General features: G+C 47.0%; 1 protein-coding gene across 1 annotated transcript in view; it reads right to left on the minus strand.

Moving 5' to 3' along the window:
* Positions 1-15,824, minus strand: part of dchs1b (dachsous cadherin-related 1b) — a 96,621-nt gene that overhangs the window by 71,129 nt on the left and 9,668 nt on the right. Inside the window, exons 2-4 of the mRNA XM_080014259.1 lie at positions 8,564-9,415; positions 8,229-8,426; positions 7,129-7,902 (exon numbers count right to left, since the gene is read on the minus strand). Coding sequence (XP_079870385.1) covers positions 7,129-7,902; positions 8,229-8,426; positions 8,564-9,397 — 1,806 coding nt within the window. The 5' untranslated portion in view covers positions 9,398-9,415. The remainder of the gene's footprint in view (positions 1-7,128; positions 7,903-8,228; positions 8,427-8,563; positions 9,416-15,824) is intronic.

A 15,824-nucleotide genomic window follows, 5' to 3' on the forward strand; every position in this document is an offset into this window, starting at 1 on the left:
CACGACCTGTCAACAGCACCGGCATCTGAGTATGTGTGCGCGCACGTGTGTGTGTGTGTGTGTCTGTGTGTGTGTGTGCGCGTGTGTGTGTGTGCGTGTGCGTGCGTGCGTGTGCAAGATCCATTGAAAGATTGATACCGACAATGAGGACGCGAGTGCGAGTGCGAAAGGAAGGGGTCCAGCTGTTGGAAGAATTTGGAATTTTGAGCAGTTTCTCAGAGTTCAAAGGTTAAGGGAAACACGCAAACCTTTCAAATGCTCTGCCACTGTCTGAGAAGCAGCCACGTCAGGGAGCGAGAGGGGAGGATATCCTGACTGGGCCTGGGCGAGATGTCGGTATAATATCAAGATTGCGGCGCGAGGCTTGATATCATCTGGGATTTTGATTATCGTATTATTGGGATGTAATTACATGACAGGTTATGACTTTTTCCAAACGTCTTGTCCAGAAGTATTTCCTGCGTGTAAATATCTTATCAAAGCGTCAATAGTCATCGCCAAGAATTCTTAAAATGATTGTTGTCAAAGTCATTTTCAGATTCTGCTTATTTGGCCGAGTACTTTTTCATTTACAGGGAACTGGTGCATTGCTATTGTCCCAGAGACAATTACGGGAAATAAAGCTTAACGGTCTGAAAAAAAAGATACAAGAATAGGCAAATATTCCAAAATTGCCAAACTAAAAATAGCCAAATATACAATAAATAGTCCAATATACAAAAATGTACAAATATATATTTTTGCAAAATACACAAAAATAACCAAATTAAAAAAATGCCAAATATACAAGAAAAGGCATAATAAAAAACAAAATTATGCAAATATAGTAAAATGTCCAGAATATACAAAGTACTAGTATAAATAGTCAGTATAAATACAGGTATAATATAAGTATAGATGGATGGAAAACAATTATCACAGGTAAAACATTATCGAGGTGTTCATCAATAAATATAGATAAGATATTAGATATTAGATTTCTCCCCGCCTCAACCCTGACCAACATTTTCAAGCTTAATAGAAATTGAGGGAGCGCGTTGTCTGGGCTTCAGGGCGGCGTACCAGCTCCAAATGGAAGCTGCGGTCTGGCGCCGTTTCCCTCCGAGGTCTTATCCAGCACGACACCAGCGGGAGACCGGCGCGCTCCGACAGGAAGGCATAGCTGAACAGCTTCCTGCTTTCGGTGGGTCGCCATATGTCTCTGGTCTGGTGGAGGACGCGATTTGCGATCGGCCCTTTCCCGCGGACTTTTAACCCGGGGGTCTTCGCGCCGCGTTGGCCGATCGCTCTGACAGACGGGCGCGGTTTCGCGCTTTTCAGCAGGTTTTTACGCGGGGAAGCCGAGGGGGACATTGCCGCACCTGTCAACAGACGCGCCTCCTCTCGGACCTTCTCACTCGACGCGCACGCGGCATTCCGCGGTGTTTGCTCTCGTTAACGGCGTCCTTCCGTCCGCGCTCCCTATTTTCGCCGTACGTTCTCTCACATCGTTTTTCACGAAAGGGGCTGATTTTCAACACACGGGACGGAGTGCGGCGTCATCGCACAACGAGCCGGGTCCGCGGCCGCTTCCCGTGTCTCTCGACTGAGCACATCTGTGCGCCTGTCGATGTGATTGAGGGCTGCGTAACAAGCCTGACCAGAGAAACACATGCTGAACATCACGGGGGAGGGAATCACCTGCTAGAAGGGGGAACTTGGCTTGGGCAGCACACACAAACACATATGTACAGATGTGCGCTTCACAGGCACACACATGCATCCTTACACACACACACACACACCACACACTACACACACACACACACACACACACACAAATAATTCTTCTTCTGCAGAGAGACAGGAAAGAAGCACTATTCCCAATTCTCTTCAAACGGATTTCTCTGCTTCTTCTCCGGCCCCTTCCGCACATCTCCACCTGACTCTCTGCTTCTCCAATCTGCGAGCCTCGATATGAGGTCACCATCGAGTCTTTGGTAGCGAGACATGCAACGGGCTCCCAGCGGATCGGCTAAATGACAAGCGCGGAGAGAGATCTCACGAAACTTGGCAGTGAGGGGGCCGAGGCGGAGCACAGGAAGAGAAACAGATAGACGTTCGGGGGGGAGGCGGCCGGCCAACTCCCGCGGGTTGGGCTTTTACCGACTTAACTCGGTTATGGTTTGGGGATTCGAATACAAAAAGGAAGAAAGCCCGAGAGGGAGAGGAAGGCGATGATGAGGCGGAAGACGTCCGACCTCCTTTTTGACTTGTACAGAGCTCGGTACGTAGACGGTGTGAAAGCCGGCAAGGCTCACCGGACCCCTTTTTCAATCGAATGCTGGGACTGCGCCGTCGCAGCGACCAGTCCCTCAACGACAACTCATCACAAGCGAGTGGAGCTGACGGGCCGTCCCGTCAGCGGTCGGAGCCCGGCCGAGCCGCCACGCGGGCGAGGGCGGCGCAGGGAGCGGTAGAGCCACAAATCGGGTGATGTTCAAACGCGGCCGTCGGGCTTTCGAGACACCTCTTCAAAAAGCCCCACTTGAAACCGTTCTCACGGCCGGACCTCCTCACAATGAGAACGCGGACAAAGACACACGCATAAGCGCGCGCGCGCGCACACACACACACACATATATGTAGCTCTCCTGGGAAATATTCAGAGGAAGTAGGGGAAGTGGGAAGCAGGGGAAAACAAGAAATAAATAACTCCTTTGTGTTGCGGGTGGATAAACAGTGCAAATGCGCTACGGCCCTGCTAGTGGCCTCCCTGATAAGAAGCTTCCTACACACTGTAACTGTGTGTGTGTGTGTGTGTGTGTGTGTGTGTGTGTGTGTGTGTGTGTGTGTGTGTGTGTGTGTGTGTGTGTGTGTGTGTGTGTGTGTGTGTGTGTGAGTTAAACGGGGAAAGACTTTTTTTTAACAGAGCTGCGTACAGGGAATGAGAGAAAGAACACAACATGCCAGAGAGGCTTCTTACCTCCACCTCTGTATTCTGTTTCACCTCACCCTCTGACCGCCCCCTCCAACACACTCTTCCTCTCTGGACACTTTGAACGTCCTGCCGTCAACAAATGGGAGGATGTCTCCGGTCTAAATTACGTGTTAATTGAGGGACGCCCCCCCCCCCCCCCAAAAAAAAATTTCTTCTCTTCTACCTCTACAAAAGATTTGACAGCCCGAGTGCCAGATATTTTCTGTCCAATGTCAGTCATTGTAGCAGCTGAGCAGCTGGTCCGTATTTTAAATATTATTTTGTCACGTTATATCCAGTTTTTTACTCATGTATATATATATATATGCTGATCAGCCACAACATTAAAACCACTGACAGGTGAAGTGAATAATATTGATCTTCTCATTCCGGTGGCACTTGTCAAGAGGTGAGATATATGAGGCAGCAAGTGAACAGTCTTTGAAGTTGACGTGTTGGAAGCAGGAAAAATGGTCAAGCGTAAGGATCTGAGCCACTTTGACAAGGGCCAAATATTGATGGCTAGACGACTGGGTCAGAGCATCTCCAAAACAACAGGTCTTGTGGGGTGTTCCCGGTATGCAGTGGTTAGTACCTACCAAAAGTGGTCGGAGGAAGGACAACCGGTGAACCGGTGACAGGGTCATGGACGCTCAAGGCTCATTGATGCGCGTGGGGAGTGTTGTGTTGTCGGTCAGAGTGCCTGTGTTGACCCCTGTCCACCGTCAAAAGCACCTACAATGGGCCCGTCAGTGTTAGAACTGGACCATGGAGCAATGGAAGAAGGTGGCCTGGTCTGATGAATCACGTTTCCTTCTACATCATGTGGATGGTCGGGGTTAGGGTCCGATCCGATGGAGCCGAGGATATATATATATATATATATATATATATGTACACACTCTATATATCTATATGTATTAGCAGGATGGTTTCAATACAAGAATGACTGCATGTTTATAATTCAATGTTCATGGTGTGAAATGCTTAAATGCTCAACAGCTTGAGTCCACACTCTTGACAGTCGGTCTTGCAGGCAGCTGGAGGAAATATGGAGCAAATTTGCAATGACGTCCATTAGCCTAATGATGTCAGTTATAACATCACATATCCTTTCCAAGTGACCAAATACTCCATTGGCCCTGGAAAAAAAAAAAAAAGCTGAAATGAACTACTGTTATCCTTCAAGTCGAAGCCCCGGTGGGACTGTCTCACCGAGAACATGAAGTCATTCCTACCGAAGCCTCGAGGAACGTGTCGGAATGAGCAAATCAAGCTTTGAGCGCTCACTCTGGTGGGTCGCCAAAAAAAAAAAAAAAAAAAAGAAAGACACCCCCAATGTCTGGCATGGGATTAGATTCTGAAAATAACGCCAGAATCACTCCTGGCTAGGATTAAAGGGACAACTCACATTTGATTACAACTGTTGAAACAACTGGATCTGAGAACCGAGGTGTTCATTTAACCGGCCGGGGAGAGAGGGATTATACGGAGCTGCCTAATTAGGAGCAAATTGCTTGTTTAAATAACTCAGGAAAACACACATCTTATATATATTTCGGACAACGAAACTGTTGAAAAAGCCTCAAATTGAGCATGAATGTGCCTGCGGTTACTTCCCGAAAGCTTACTGGGTTAATTTCCCCGCTTTAAAACCACTCTTACTGGAGCGCTCTCCCTGGATTAGGACACCATTCCTCCAGGACTCCCGCACATTTGTTTCTTTACATTTTTTTTGTTCTATACTTTCTTTCTGTGGACTACTAAATTGGCTTTTTTTCATCTCGTGCGTATGCTTTAAAGTGTACTTACTTGTACTCACCTTCTTATGTTATGCAGCCATTCCATGGTTCCATTGGATCGGGCCAGACTGTACCAAGGTACCGGATTCCAGAGAGCACCCAAACAGCGACCCTTTCCAAATCCAGGTTAAATGAGCCTGGAGTTCCAGTATTTATCTAAAACCAATTCTGCTGGTATGTATTCTTTGGGATCCACATGCTGTTATTGGAGCTGGTTGCAAATCCTGTACTTTGAAGTTCCGGCAGCAATCATTCTGTGAAGAGGCTGAGAAATGAGACTGTTTTCCTCTCAACCTGTAAAAACAGTTGGTGGTACGGTAACAGTGCGTGATGGATATGAGTAGGGATGCGCCGATCCGATACTCAGCGTCGGTATTGATTCAGATTCAGCGCCAAAATCGCTGGATCGGATATCGGGAAAAAATAGGTAATCCGATCCAATCCATTAGGCTAAACTACCACGGAAATGCTTAACGAAACTTTGAACTTAGATGTGTCGCAACCTGCGCCAGGGCCGGCACACACTCCTCCGCGGAACACAGGAAAGCAGCGGGGTTGTTCACGCCGTGCTTCCGCCGGTCAACCTGGGGAAGTCCGACATCGCAAACAAACCGCCACCCCCAACACCTCCTCCACCCCCCCACCATCCCACCCCACCCGCTGTATCTACACACCACAACTTATTTAAAACTCAATAACCGTCACCAAAATTCAAAACATAAAGATAGATGGATGGCTCACTGCCCCATCCACTCAGAGAGAGAGAGAGAGAGAGAGAGAGAGAGAGAGGGTGGGAGAGAGAGAGACCATTCAAAGTGCTTCACATACAATAGATAAAAAGGAGAGAGAAGAATATAAAAATAAAGAAATTAAAAAACTATAAAATAATTATAAAAAAAATCAGTGCCTTCAGTGATGTTTGCATGAAGAAGAACACATTCTTTTGATTACAATAAATTAAATGTTTGGTTATATTAATTATATTAACACATATTAAGACATTATTCCTATTTTTGACAAAGACACAGCCTTTTAATGGAAATTTTACATTGAACTTGTTTCACTGATCGACAGACCAATGTCTTTGTGGCCGGCCAATGCCTTCTGCGTTTAGAACAGCAGCATTCTGCGTTTAGAACAGCAGCATTCTGCGTTCAGAACAGCAGCATTCTACATTTAGGACAGCAGCATTCTGCGTTTAAAACAGCAGCATTCTGCGTTCAGAACAGCAGCATTCTGCGTTCAGTGGAAATGGCAGATGTCACACCTCCTGTGTTCCCTTCCACAGCGACGTATGAGTTTCAGGGCCGAGAAGACCAAAAGCTGAATGAGAAGACAGGCTGACTCTGCATAACTGACTCGAATGTTGTGGGCTATGTGTTTCTTCCTTCAGGGGAGGAGGACGTTTGTTTCACAGTTTGAGCATGATGTTTTTTCTTAGATGGCTAGATTAAACAAAAGTGCATCAAGACAAATGTACAGCTTAACAGCTTAGTTGTTTAAGAGACGGAAAAAGACGGGTTCGGATAGGTATGGGCAGATACTCAAGGTTGCGGTATCGGTATCGGACATGAAGCCATCCCTAGATGTAAGGAGACAAACAGCAGGTTATGTTTAATATTTCTGAAGAGAGGACCTCTTCTATTCGCATGAGTTGCAGGACTCATTAAGTTGCCATGAGATAGCACAGCCCTACTGAGAGTTCTGAGGGCTCACCCGACACCGCTGGCCCAGTTGCCATGATAGACCTCTTGAGGTGAGCAAAAGGACAAGCCAGAAATCCCAATTGACTGACTCACTGTAGCTCCAGGAATGCAGGTGATTTCTTCCTTTCACTCCCTTTATGTCTTCATGATTTTTTTTTCGATCATATCTTGACAAACCCCCAGCCAAGCGCAGCTTAACCCCAGTATTGGGACCCCCGTTTTTTTATGAATCACAGCACTTGTCAGCGCTTTCAAAGCTCACTGTCATCATTGAAATATCCCATTGTGGCTGCTTTTTATCATCAAACATGACACGACTTTGATTTTCCACATTCGTTTATGTTGATATATAAATCAGACGTTGGCCAGAAGAGTAATCAGAGTGGGGATTTAGGGGAGGGTGTGAGTGAAAAGAGGGAGAGTGAATAAAGAGATGAGGAGACGGTTGAGACAGTGAGTACTCGCTTCTGGCTGTAGAAGTAGGACAACAATATTTTGGCCAGGCCTCTGCAAGACTGATCACCATGAGCATTAACCGCGGCATATAATCGAGGAATGGAGACAGAAAACACACGTGAGCAAAGACAAAACGAGAGAAAAACAGAGAGGATAAGAAATAAGGTTGCTTGAGGGGTAGAGGAATAACTGCAGTTTCTCTTACCTCTAAGAAGCACGTCCCAGCTACAGTGTTCTCCTCAATGGAGGCATTGTAGAAGTTGCTGGAGAAAACTGGCACGTTATCGTTAATATCCTGGAGCACGATGTCCACCTTTGCTGTGGATGACAGCGGCGGTCGACCACTGTCCGTTGCGATGACCATCACACTTGGTTTTGGCTCTGATTCGAAATCCAGGGCAGTTGCCGTGGTAATGATCCCTGTTTCAGGGTGGATGGAGAACCAATCGGAGTGGGTGTTTTTGTCTTTGAGGAGGCTGTATCGGATGTCCCCATTCGGGCCCTGGTCCTTGTCCCGGGCAGTCACCTGGAGCACAAAGGACCCCGGGTAGACGACCTCCGGAATGGTCTGTCTATAGGTCTGCTGGTCGAAGAGAGGGGGGTTGTCATTGACATCGGTCACCTGGATTGTAAAGGACGATTCAGCCCTAAGGGGAGGGGTGCCTGAGTCTGTGGCCATCACTCTCAGGTGATATGAGTCCCGCTCCTCTCTGTCCAAGACCTGGTCTACATAAATCAGGTAGATTATACTGTCCTTGGTGGTAAGGGCAAACTTTCCATCACCACCTTCTAGGGAGACATTCACATTGGCGTACTCCCCGTAGTCCGGGTCGGTCACTGAGATCCGAGCAACATACTGGCCTGGCTGGGCCCCCTCTGAGATACGCGGAGAGCCATCTTCGCTGAGAAAGATGATGGTCATCGTGGGTTGGTTGTCATTAAAGTCGCGAACATGGATCGTCACAAAGGCGTTGGTAACCTAGAAAGTGATAACATAGCATAACAAATGTTATCTCTTCATGATGCGATTATTTCAAGTTAAATTGAATTGCACAGTCTTGTTTCACAGTAATTGTCTCACAGGTTTTACAAGAACACATTTTGATGGAGCTCCTTATACCCTATAGCTTGACTAACATCAAATAGCATTGTAATGAATTATTAGGTATTCTGTCAATGACCTTTTTAAAACAACAAGCATGTCAGATGTTCTTACTATAGGTCATGCTGTTTTTAACTGATCAGTTCATTTAGGGAACAAAATGTGCTATCGATAACCATGAGCATAACTACTGTATGTATTACCTCTGGTTGGCTGGCATTATCTCTGGCCTGGACCACCAGTTCGTGGACCCGCTTCAGTTCATAGTCCAGAGGTCTGTTCAGCGTGATGACCCCTGACTTGGTGTCCATAACAAAGTAGCGGTCTGGGTCACTCTGGCGCCGGTTGATCGCATACAAAACCAGGCCATTATCACCCTCATCCACATCTGATGCAAATACCTGAGAAGGGGAGTATGTAGAAATTTCACATTATGGTTCAGACAAAAGGGGTTTGGGTTTTTAGAGAAATTCCTTGTTATCAATATCATTATTTGTTAAATTATGTGAATACCAACATTAATTACGGTGGTGCTTACTTGCAGGATGCTACTGCCTTGTGGCAGGCTCTCTGAAATGATTGCATGGTATCTGCTCTGGTTGAAAACTGGCGCATGATCGTTGATGTCCGTGATGGTCACATCCAGGTTCATGGAACCAATCTGTTTAGGAGATCCCCCATCAAAAGCCTCAAGCACCAAGCTGTAGGATGAACGCTTCTCCCTGTCCAGCAGCCCGTTGACAACCAGGTCCAGATACAGCACATTGTTGGCAGATCTTTTGGTCTCCAGCTTGAAGACCTGGCCCACATTGCCTTCTTTGATGACATACCCTTGGGTCGTTAGCTGGTCTTTATCTGCATCTTTTGCGGGCTCCAGAGAGAACCTTGTCCCTACCGCTGTCTGCTCAGGGATCTTGAGGGCAGCTTTCTTTTTGGGGAACACCGGCGCGTGGTCGTTGATGTCGTTTACCGTGATCGACACCTCAACGGTGACTCCCGTCATCGTCACGGCGATGAAGCTGTAGTGGTCCCTCTGCTCGCGGTCGAGACGCTGGGCAGTGGTGATAATCCCGGTGGTCTCGTCAATGTGGAGGTCGCTGCCGACGCCCGTGCCCTCATGGTCGGAGATAAAGTAGAGGCTGGCGGTGACGCCCGGCGGCAACCCGGCGCTGATGTCGCCGATGATGGTCCCCGCCGGCTGCTCCTCGTCCAGCTGGAGTTCCAAAGCTCCGAGCACAGACGACGCCTGAACTACAACTAGATGGAGTACGACGTAGAGAAGAAGGTTGGAGTGGGGTCGCCAAAGACTTAAACACGCACAGGGTTCACTGACCAGAGCCCCCGTCCTTGACCCTTTGCTTGTTATCGGCATGGCTGGGTTCTGCTACACCTGAGAGAGAGGGAAAATAGAGAAGAACAGATAATCCATGAGGTATTATATTGTAAAACAGCCAGACCTTCAAAAAGCAATATATCTGTGAGCAGATGTATTGTACTGTATGTCAAAAAGGGTTGTTCCAAGATGACGTATCGCCCTTTTGAAAATCTCACTTTTACGCTCTGGATCCTATATGGTTTAGACAGAATGACACACCTTAGCGAATGGTTTTATGATGTTTGGAATGGAACTTCTAATGACGATAAGACACGAAAGAGCATAAAAACGATTTCAAAGAGCCTGAAACCTAATTCCAAAATGGAATTGTGAGCCCCTCTGGAAGCCCTGGCCCTGGAGAACATTTCGAAACACAGCCAAAGATACTAAATCAGTGTATCTGAAAGGTAAGAAATTGTGCTCATTTGGTAACCGATAACATTTGGAGCCGATTGAAAACCTGTGGGAAGCACATTAAAAGTCGGTCAAAATGGCATCAGAATTCTTCCAGAGCTTCTGTAGTATTATAGGACGCACGCACGCACACGCACACACACACACACACACACACACACACACACACACACACACACACACACACATACACACACAGATGGAGTGCAATGGAGGCAGAAAGGCTTTGTTCTCATGTTCCCTGAACTGGGAGCATGCAAAATTCATGTTAACACACATATTCCTGGTAAATACCTGATGTTTGAGGTTCCAGATACAAAAATATAATGAGTGGGCGAAGAGGCTTAGATTTGAAGATAATTCAGTGTACTTTTCCATGACAGAAGACTTTCCTGCAATCTGAAAGCTGTCCCAGCCATCTGGCAATTCCAGCAAAGAAAAACAAACTCTAATAATTATTTGCAAATGGAATGACAGACATGGACGTAAACGTATATGCGTCCTAGTCAACTCGAGCTCGGAAATGAGACAGAATTGTTTTCATAAATATGTGATTAATTAAAATGTGATTAGAATGTGATAATTATGTTGAAAATGGTTAAGGATGTTGTTTAGAATAAAATAGTAAATGTGATCATAAATCTAAAACAAATACACAATGTTTATTTAAATTCTACAGATAAGGATAACAGAATGGTCATTTATTGATTAAATTCCTTGAACAGATGGAAACTGACTCTTCTCCCATCGCCTGCGTTAATATGCATTACCTACTTCTACGGTCAACCCTGTAGGTCACGAGGATATCAGGGATTTTTTTTTTTTCAACAAACACCAAAAGATCTACAACTGGGTGGTCAAAGTAGACAGAAAAGCCAGTCGAAGAATAGATTAGTAGGCAGAGGGAGGTGTTGGCCCTCACTATCCAGCCATGGCTGACTAGATAAGCACTCCCTCGGTGCACATATAATCTGAAGGTTTAACATTAGGAATGTCCTCCACCTTCACATACTAATAAGAGAGGGGGAGGACTGAGAGATGGGAGGAGAGACGGCCAGGGAGACAGAACCTGGATAGCGCACAGACTTTCTCTGAGCATCGACCGACCTAACGACTAAAATCACATCAGGCGCAAGCCAATTCCTTCCAAAAACATCCTGGAAAAAGGACAACGCCACTATCCAGCGTCGCGGCACATCCTGGTACAAACAACCGCTCCAGGGGCTTTTTCCCACCAACTGTCGCCTCCAGCCATAGTTAGAGCCACATTAAAGGACCTCCGCGGATGAGAGATTAATGAAGTATATTGCTCCGTGGGGATGGTGGGGGAGAGGGACATTGATAAAGCCCTGCTGTTAGTGCCACTGACCTACACATCTGGTGCGGACAGTTGCCTCTCTCCTACGCAACAAGAAAACCGTCTGTCTGTAATTGTGTGCGTGCGTGGGTTAGTGTTCATATGTCGTAATATTTCTTTGTTGTATTTTTAGACTATTTGTGTATATTTCTTTATTTTTTTTTTTTATTGTTATTATTTTTATTTTGACTTTACTTTTTATTATATTTAACTGTATTTATTTATTTGTTTGTTTATTTATTTATATATTTTTTATTTTTTATTCTTTTTTTTTTCACACTGTGAAGCTTTTCTTTTTAAATGCCTATAATAACGCACTAATCCTCACCATGACAAATTCATCGTAAATGTAAGTGCACCTACCTGCGGAATAAACTCATTGTGCTTCTGATTCTGTCGAGCAAATTAAAATGGGTTTTGAGATTAAAAAAATTTATCAAAAAGAAAATAAAAAGACAAGAGACGGAAAAGGGAAAATTGATGGAGGCAAAGAAGGGATAAGACAATGAAGAGAAGCCTGGTCGCTTTCGAACAGCTTTACAGGGAATGTGGACGCCTTTCAAGACGCCGCACTGACAAATGACGCCAGCGTAGATCACCATGCTGGTTGAGGCTGAGAGAAATCGGGAATAAAGGACGATAAAAAAGTGACATGCCGAGATCCTCTCCTTGACTATGTAGGTCCAGTGTGGCGTCGAGCTTCGTTGCGCTACTTGGCTGTCACGGCACGGTCGGACCATGACGCCAACTCCGCTTTGACATGCGCCGCGCGCCGCCAGTGTTGACTCTGGAAATCACCACACTATTTAAGAACGAGGTGAGCTGGGAACTACAATGTTACCCGTGATGAAAGAAAGCTGGCTTCAACGGGCGACCGGTGAAAGGGGAAGCGGTTTCATTTGCTCCCTCTAGCGGTTTTAACTCAGATTTTATTACTGGTGTTGTGATTTGGTAGAATAGTGTGAAATGATTTGGCTCTTCCTGTGTGTAAAACCTTAACAAAAACGAATAAAGATGAAATATGGATGTGTTGGTGTGGGTTTTCCCTCTGGGTTCTCCTCCGAAGGCATGCGGATGATGCAGGTTGAGGCTCATTGGAGACCCATTAGACCCAGCTCTGTTTCTTTCAATCAAGCGTGCCTGTCTGCCCGTCTGCCCGTCTGTCTGTCTGTCTGTCTGTCTGTCTGTCTGTCTGTCCGCCCAGGCCTGCACATTGTCTGGGTCTCTCCCTGATTCGCTGCCGCATGTACGGTCTGCGAAATATCAGCCCGCGTGAGCGGTGACATCATCTCTACGCGACCGCAGCGACAGGGAAAGGTTGCACGGGAGGGCTCCGCGCAGTCTGAGCCGCACTGAGTCTGGCACTGTACCCCCATAATCTGCTCCTGCTGGACGTGAGCATCGAAGCCTCAAGTGCGAGAACGAGCGCGAGGGGTCCACGGCGGCATGCGCCGCCGTCAAAAGTGCGCGGATGCGCGAAACAAATCGACCCGACGCGGTCAGTGGGCGGCGTTGGCGAGCGCCGTATTCCTTTGTGTTCCTCTCTCCCCTTCGGTGCCAGCTCCGCTCTCCCTCTCCGTCCCTCCGACTGAACTCTGCCTCCGCCCCTCCTCCTTCCCACTGTTCCCGCTGATGGATAAAGCAGATTTAGCCGGGCACGCCACGGCCGCCCGCGGCCAAGTCAAACAGAACCCCCCCCAGAGCCCTGGGGTTCTGGGGTAAAACCGGCGGCTCTATGCGTCCTCTGTCTTCAGGAACATGCAGGAGAGCGCGGAGGATCTGTTTGGGTGGTGTTTGGCCGGTAGCTAGGAAGGCAAACGTGTCCGGTATCGTTTTTTAGTACCGTCCATTCGGGCCCTTTGACTCTTTCTCTGCGACACCCAGAACCAACGCCTCATGCAGCAGACCCTGTGACTGACGGTTAGGTCAGACAGGAAACAGCACATAAGAAAACATTAGAAATAAAACATGTCCGTTTAAGTGACATGGTCTGGTCGGAACCTGCCTCCGTTGAATACAATGGACTCATTCACGGAAAGAAAAATCTTCCGTATCACGCTCTTTCCATATGCCGCGCTTGTAACGTACGGTGAGTTTTTTCAGGGGGGTACTCCTCTCGCCGCAACACGTCAAGGCAGAGCTGAGTGATACATCGTTATAATATCTATGAAGGAGTCTATGAACGTTCTGAACTTCATCGACCCCGACCGTAGATAGTGTCTGACCGTCTCTGACCAACTGAACGCCTTTACCTGTTCGATCATAATATCCACATTCGAAATGATCGATTTTCTATATTTCTTGTGTGTGGACACCTGACAGGAGCATCCATAGACGAGCTATTCTTCAAAACCCATTGTGATATCTGATTTCCTAAACATCGCCCCGGGCCCTACAACATCAAGCCTCAGTTGGGTGAATGCCTCTGGGTTTTTTTCGGAAAACGCCAGAGAAAACACGCAGGTCTTCAAACGACCCCGGAGTGAAATATTTTGGGTCCTGGGGGTCGGTGAAGCGGTGGTCTACGGCGGTCAGCGTGCACGGCGGCTTTGTGAGAAGAGCGAGGGAGGGCACAGAGTCGGGACGGAGGGGGGCTACATAGGGAGGAATGCGTTCCATCTCGGTTTTCAGAGCATTTAGGGAGTGTGTGAGCGTGTGTGAGTGTGTAGGTGTTTTTAAGGGGATGGATGGGGGGCTGAATGTCACCCACCCCCACCAGTCTCCCCTTGTGTTCCCTTTCTCCGGATCTCTGGATATAGACATTCCCACTTCTATCCTCAGCTGTCTCCCGCCCCGCACGTGCAAGTGTGTGTGTGTGTGTGTGTGTGTGTGTGTCAGTGTGTGTGTGTGCGCGCATGTGTGTGTGTTTCCTCCATATCCTTTTACTTCTCCGGCAGCTAGGGTTCCTTATTGAAGATTGATATGGCTTTCAATTTATTGTGATAGCCAACCGGATTTCAGCGGAATCGAACCCGATCCGGCGGTTCGCGGGTCTCGCGGCGGCACACTTGAACCTCGTCGCTCTCAGACGGTCAGACAAGCGACTCAGACGGTCAGACAGCGACTGTCGGCTGTCGACCCAAATGAAATATACATGAAAACTACAGCGATAAAATACAACCAGCCAGTATTAATACTGCAGCACGCTCGATAAGTGCTTTTGTCCCTGTCCTCTCCCTGTGGCAATATGTTTGTTTGGTGGAGAAACAACCCTGTGACAGAGCTGGAAAATATTTCTTAGAATTATGATCAAGTTGGCTTGGGAGGCTGTATTTTTCACTGCCTTGGAGCTCAAGTGCAGGGCTGTCTTTCTTTTTTGTCCATGCCACTATGTTAAAATAAGCTTAGAATAGTAGTGACACAGGTCTGCCTATGGCAGAAGAGCTTTCTATTGGACATAAAAATTCAGGTAGTCAGTTCATTTGCCAAAAACCCAACTGATTTCTGGTTTCTGAACCCAAGATTTCTCAAATTTGCCTAAAATTTCCCTTTAATTTGGGTGGAAACATAGGCTTGTAGAATCTCACGATTTTACAAAATGATCACAATTTCCTCAAATTCCAAGATCAAAAGGTTTATTGAATATATATTGAAAATAGTGGCAATCAAGCGACAGTCAACCTCAGCGTTAATGAACGTAATTATTATTAGCTTTTATTGAATCTTAATAATTCTTCATCTTAATTATTGTTTTTTGACTCAAGGTCAAGCGATCGAAAGTAGAGGTTAATATTAAAATCACCACCAAAAATAGCCACGGTTAAGGAGTCGTGAGTTCGACAAATGATCAACAGACAAAATGTCACAATATTTAAATGATCCATAGCTTGTGGAGCTAGTTCTGTCAGACAACTCGACAGCGCCACGCGCTTCCACGCCCCTGAGAGGCCGACCCTATTCAGGCAGCCGCTCCCTCTGCCTCCCCTGCATCCACCTCACCCCTATATTTCTATCTCATTAAGTATGTCTATGTTTGCTGGACACCTCGCCGGGAGTGATGAGCGGTGGAGCCCGGACGCCCAAACTCTAAACGATGCAAAATAAATAAAGATCATTTTAAAGTAAACATAAGCGTCGTCCGTCAGATATATCATTCTTGCGACGCGTGGGCGGCTTGAGGCGATCAGAATGGAGCAGAACAGACAGAGACACAACATCTGTACGGCAGGTATCCCATCATCCCCCCCCGGGGCTCCTTGTTTGCGGAGCGGAATGACCCCACCATGTTGCTCTGGTTTTACTCAGGATCACCCCTGTGGCGGTGACGTCGATAAGCGGAAATCGGTTCCTGTTCAAACGCGCTTAATAATCAAAAGACACTCAAAAGCTGGTTTACACCGGATACAAAGCCATCGCTTCAATACGTGGGAAATAACATCAGGGAGCATTAATTCTCTCTCTCTCTCTCTCTCTCTCTCTCTCTCTCTCCGTGCCTCCCTGTCATTTGGGTTTGCAGCTTTTCTTGACGGCTCCTTTTGTTTTCCTCGCTCTTTTAAATGCTTTCGGCGGAGAAACAACCCGCGGAGCGCTCGGCCAAAATTGATTCCCCCAGCGTTCTCGGGGCCGCCGTCGGCTCCCGGCTCCGCCTGTGTGCTGTGTGTTTGTTTATTTTCTCTCACACACCGAGACCGACACACACACACACACACACAC

The sequence above is a fragment of the Zeus faber genome (assembly GCF_960531495.2).
Source record: "Zeus faber genome assembly, chromosome: 14".
Taxonomy (NCBI): Eukaryota; Metazoa; Chordata; class Actinopteri; order Zeiformes; family Zeidae; genus Zeus; species Zeus faber.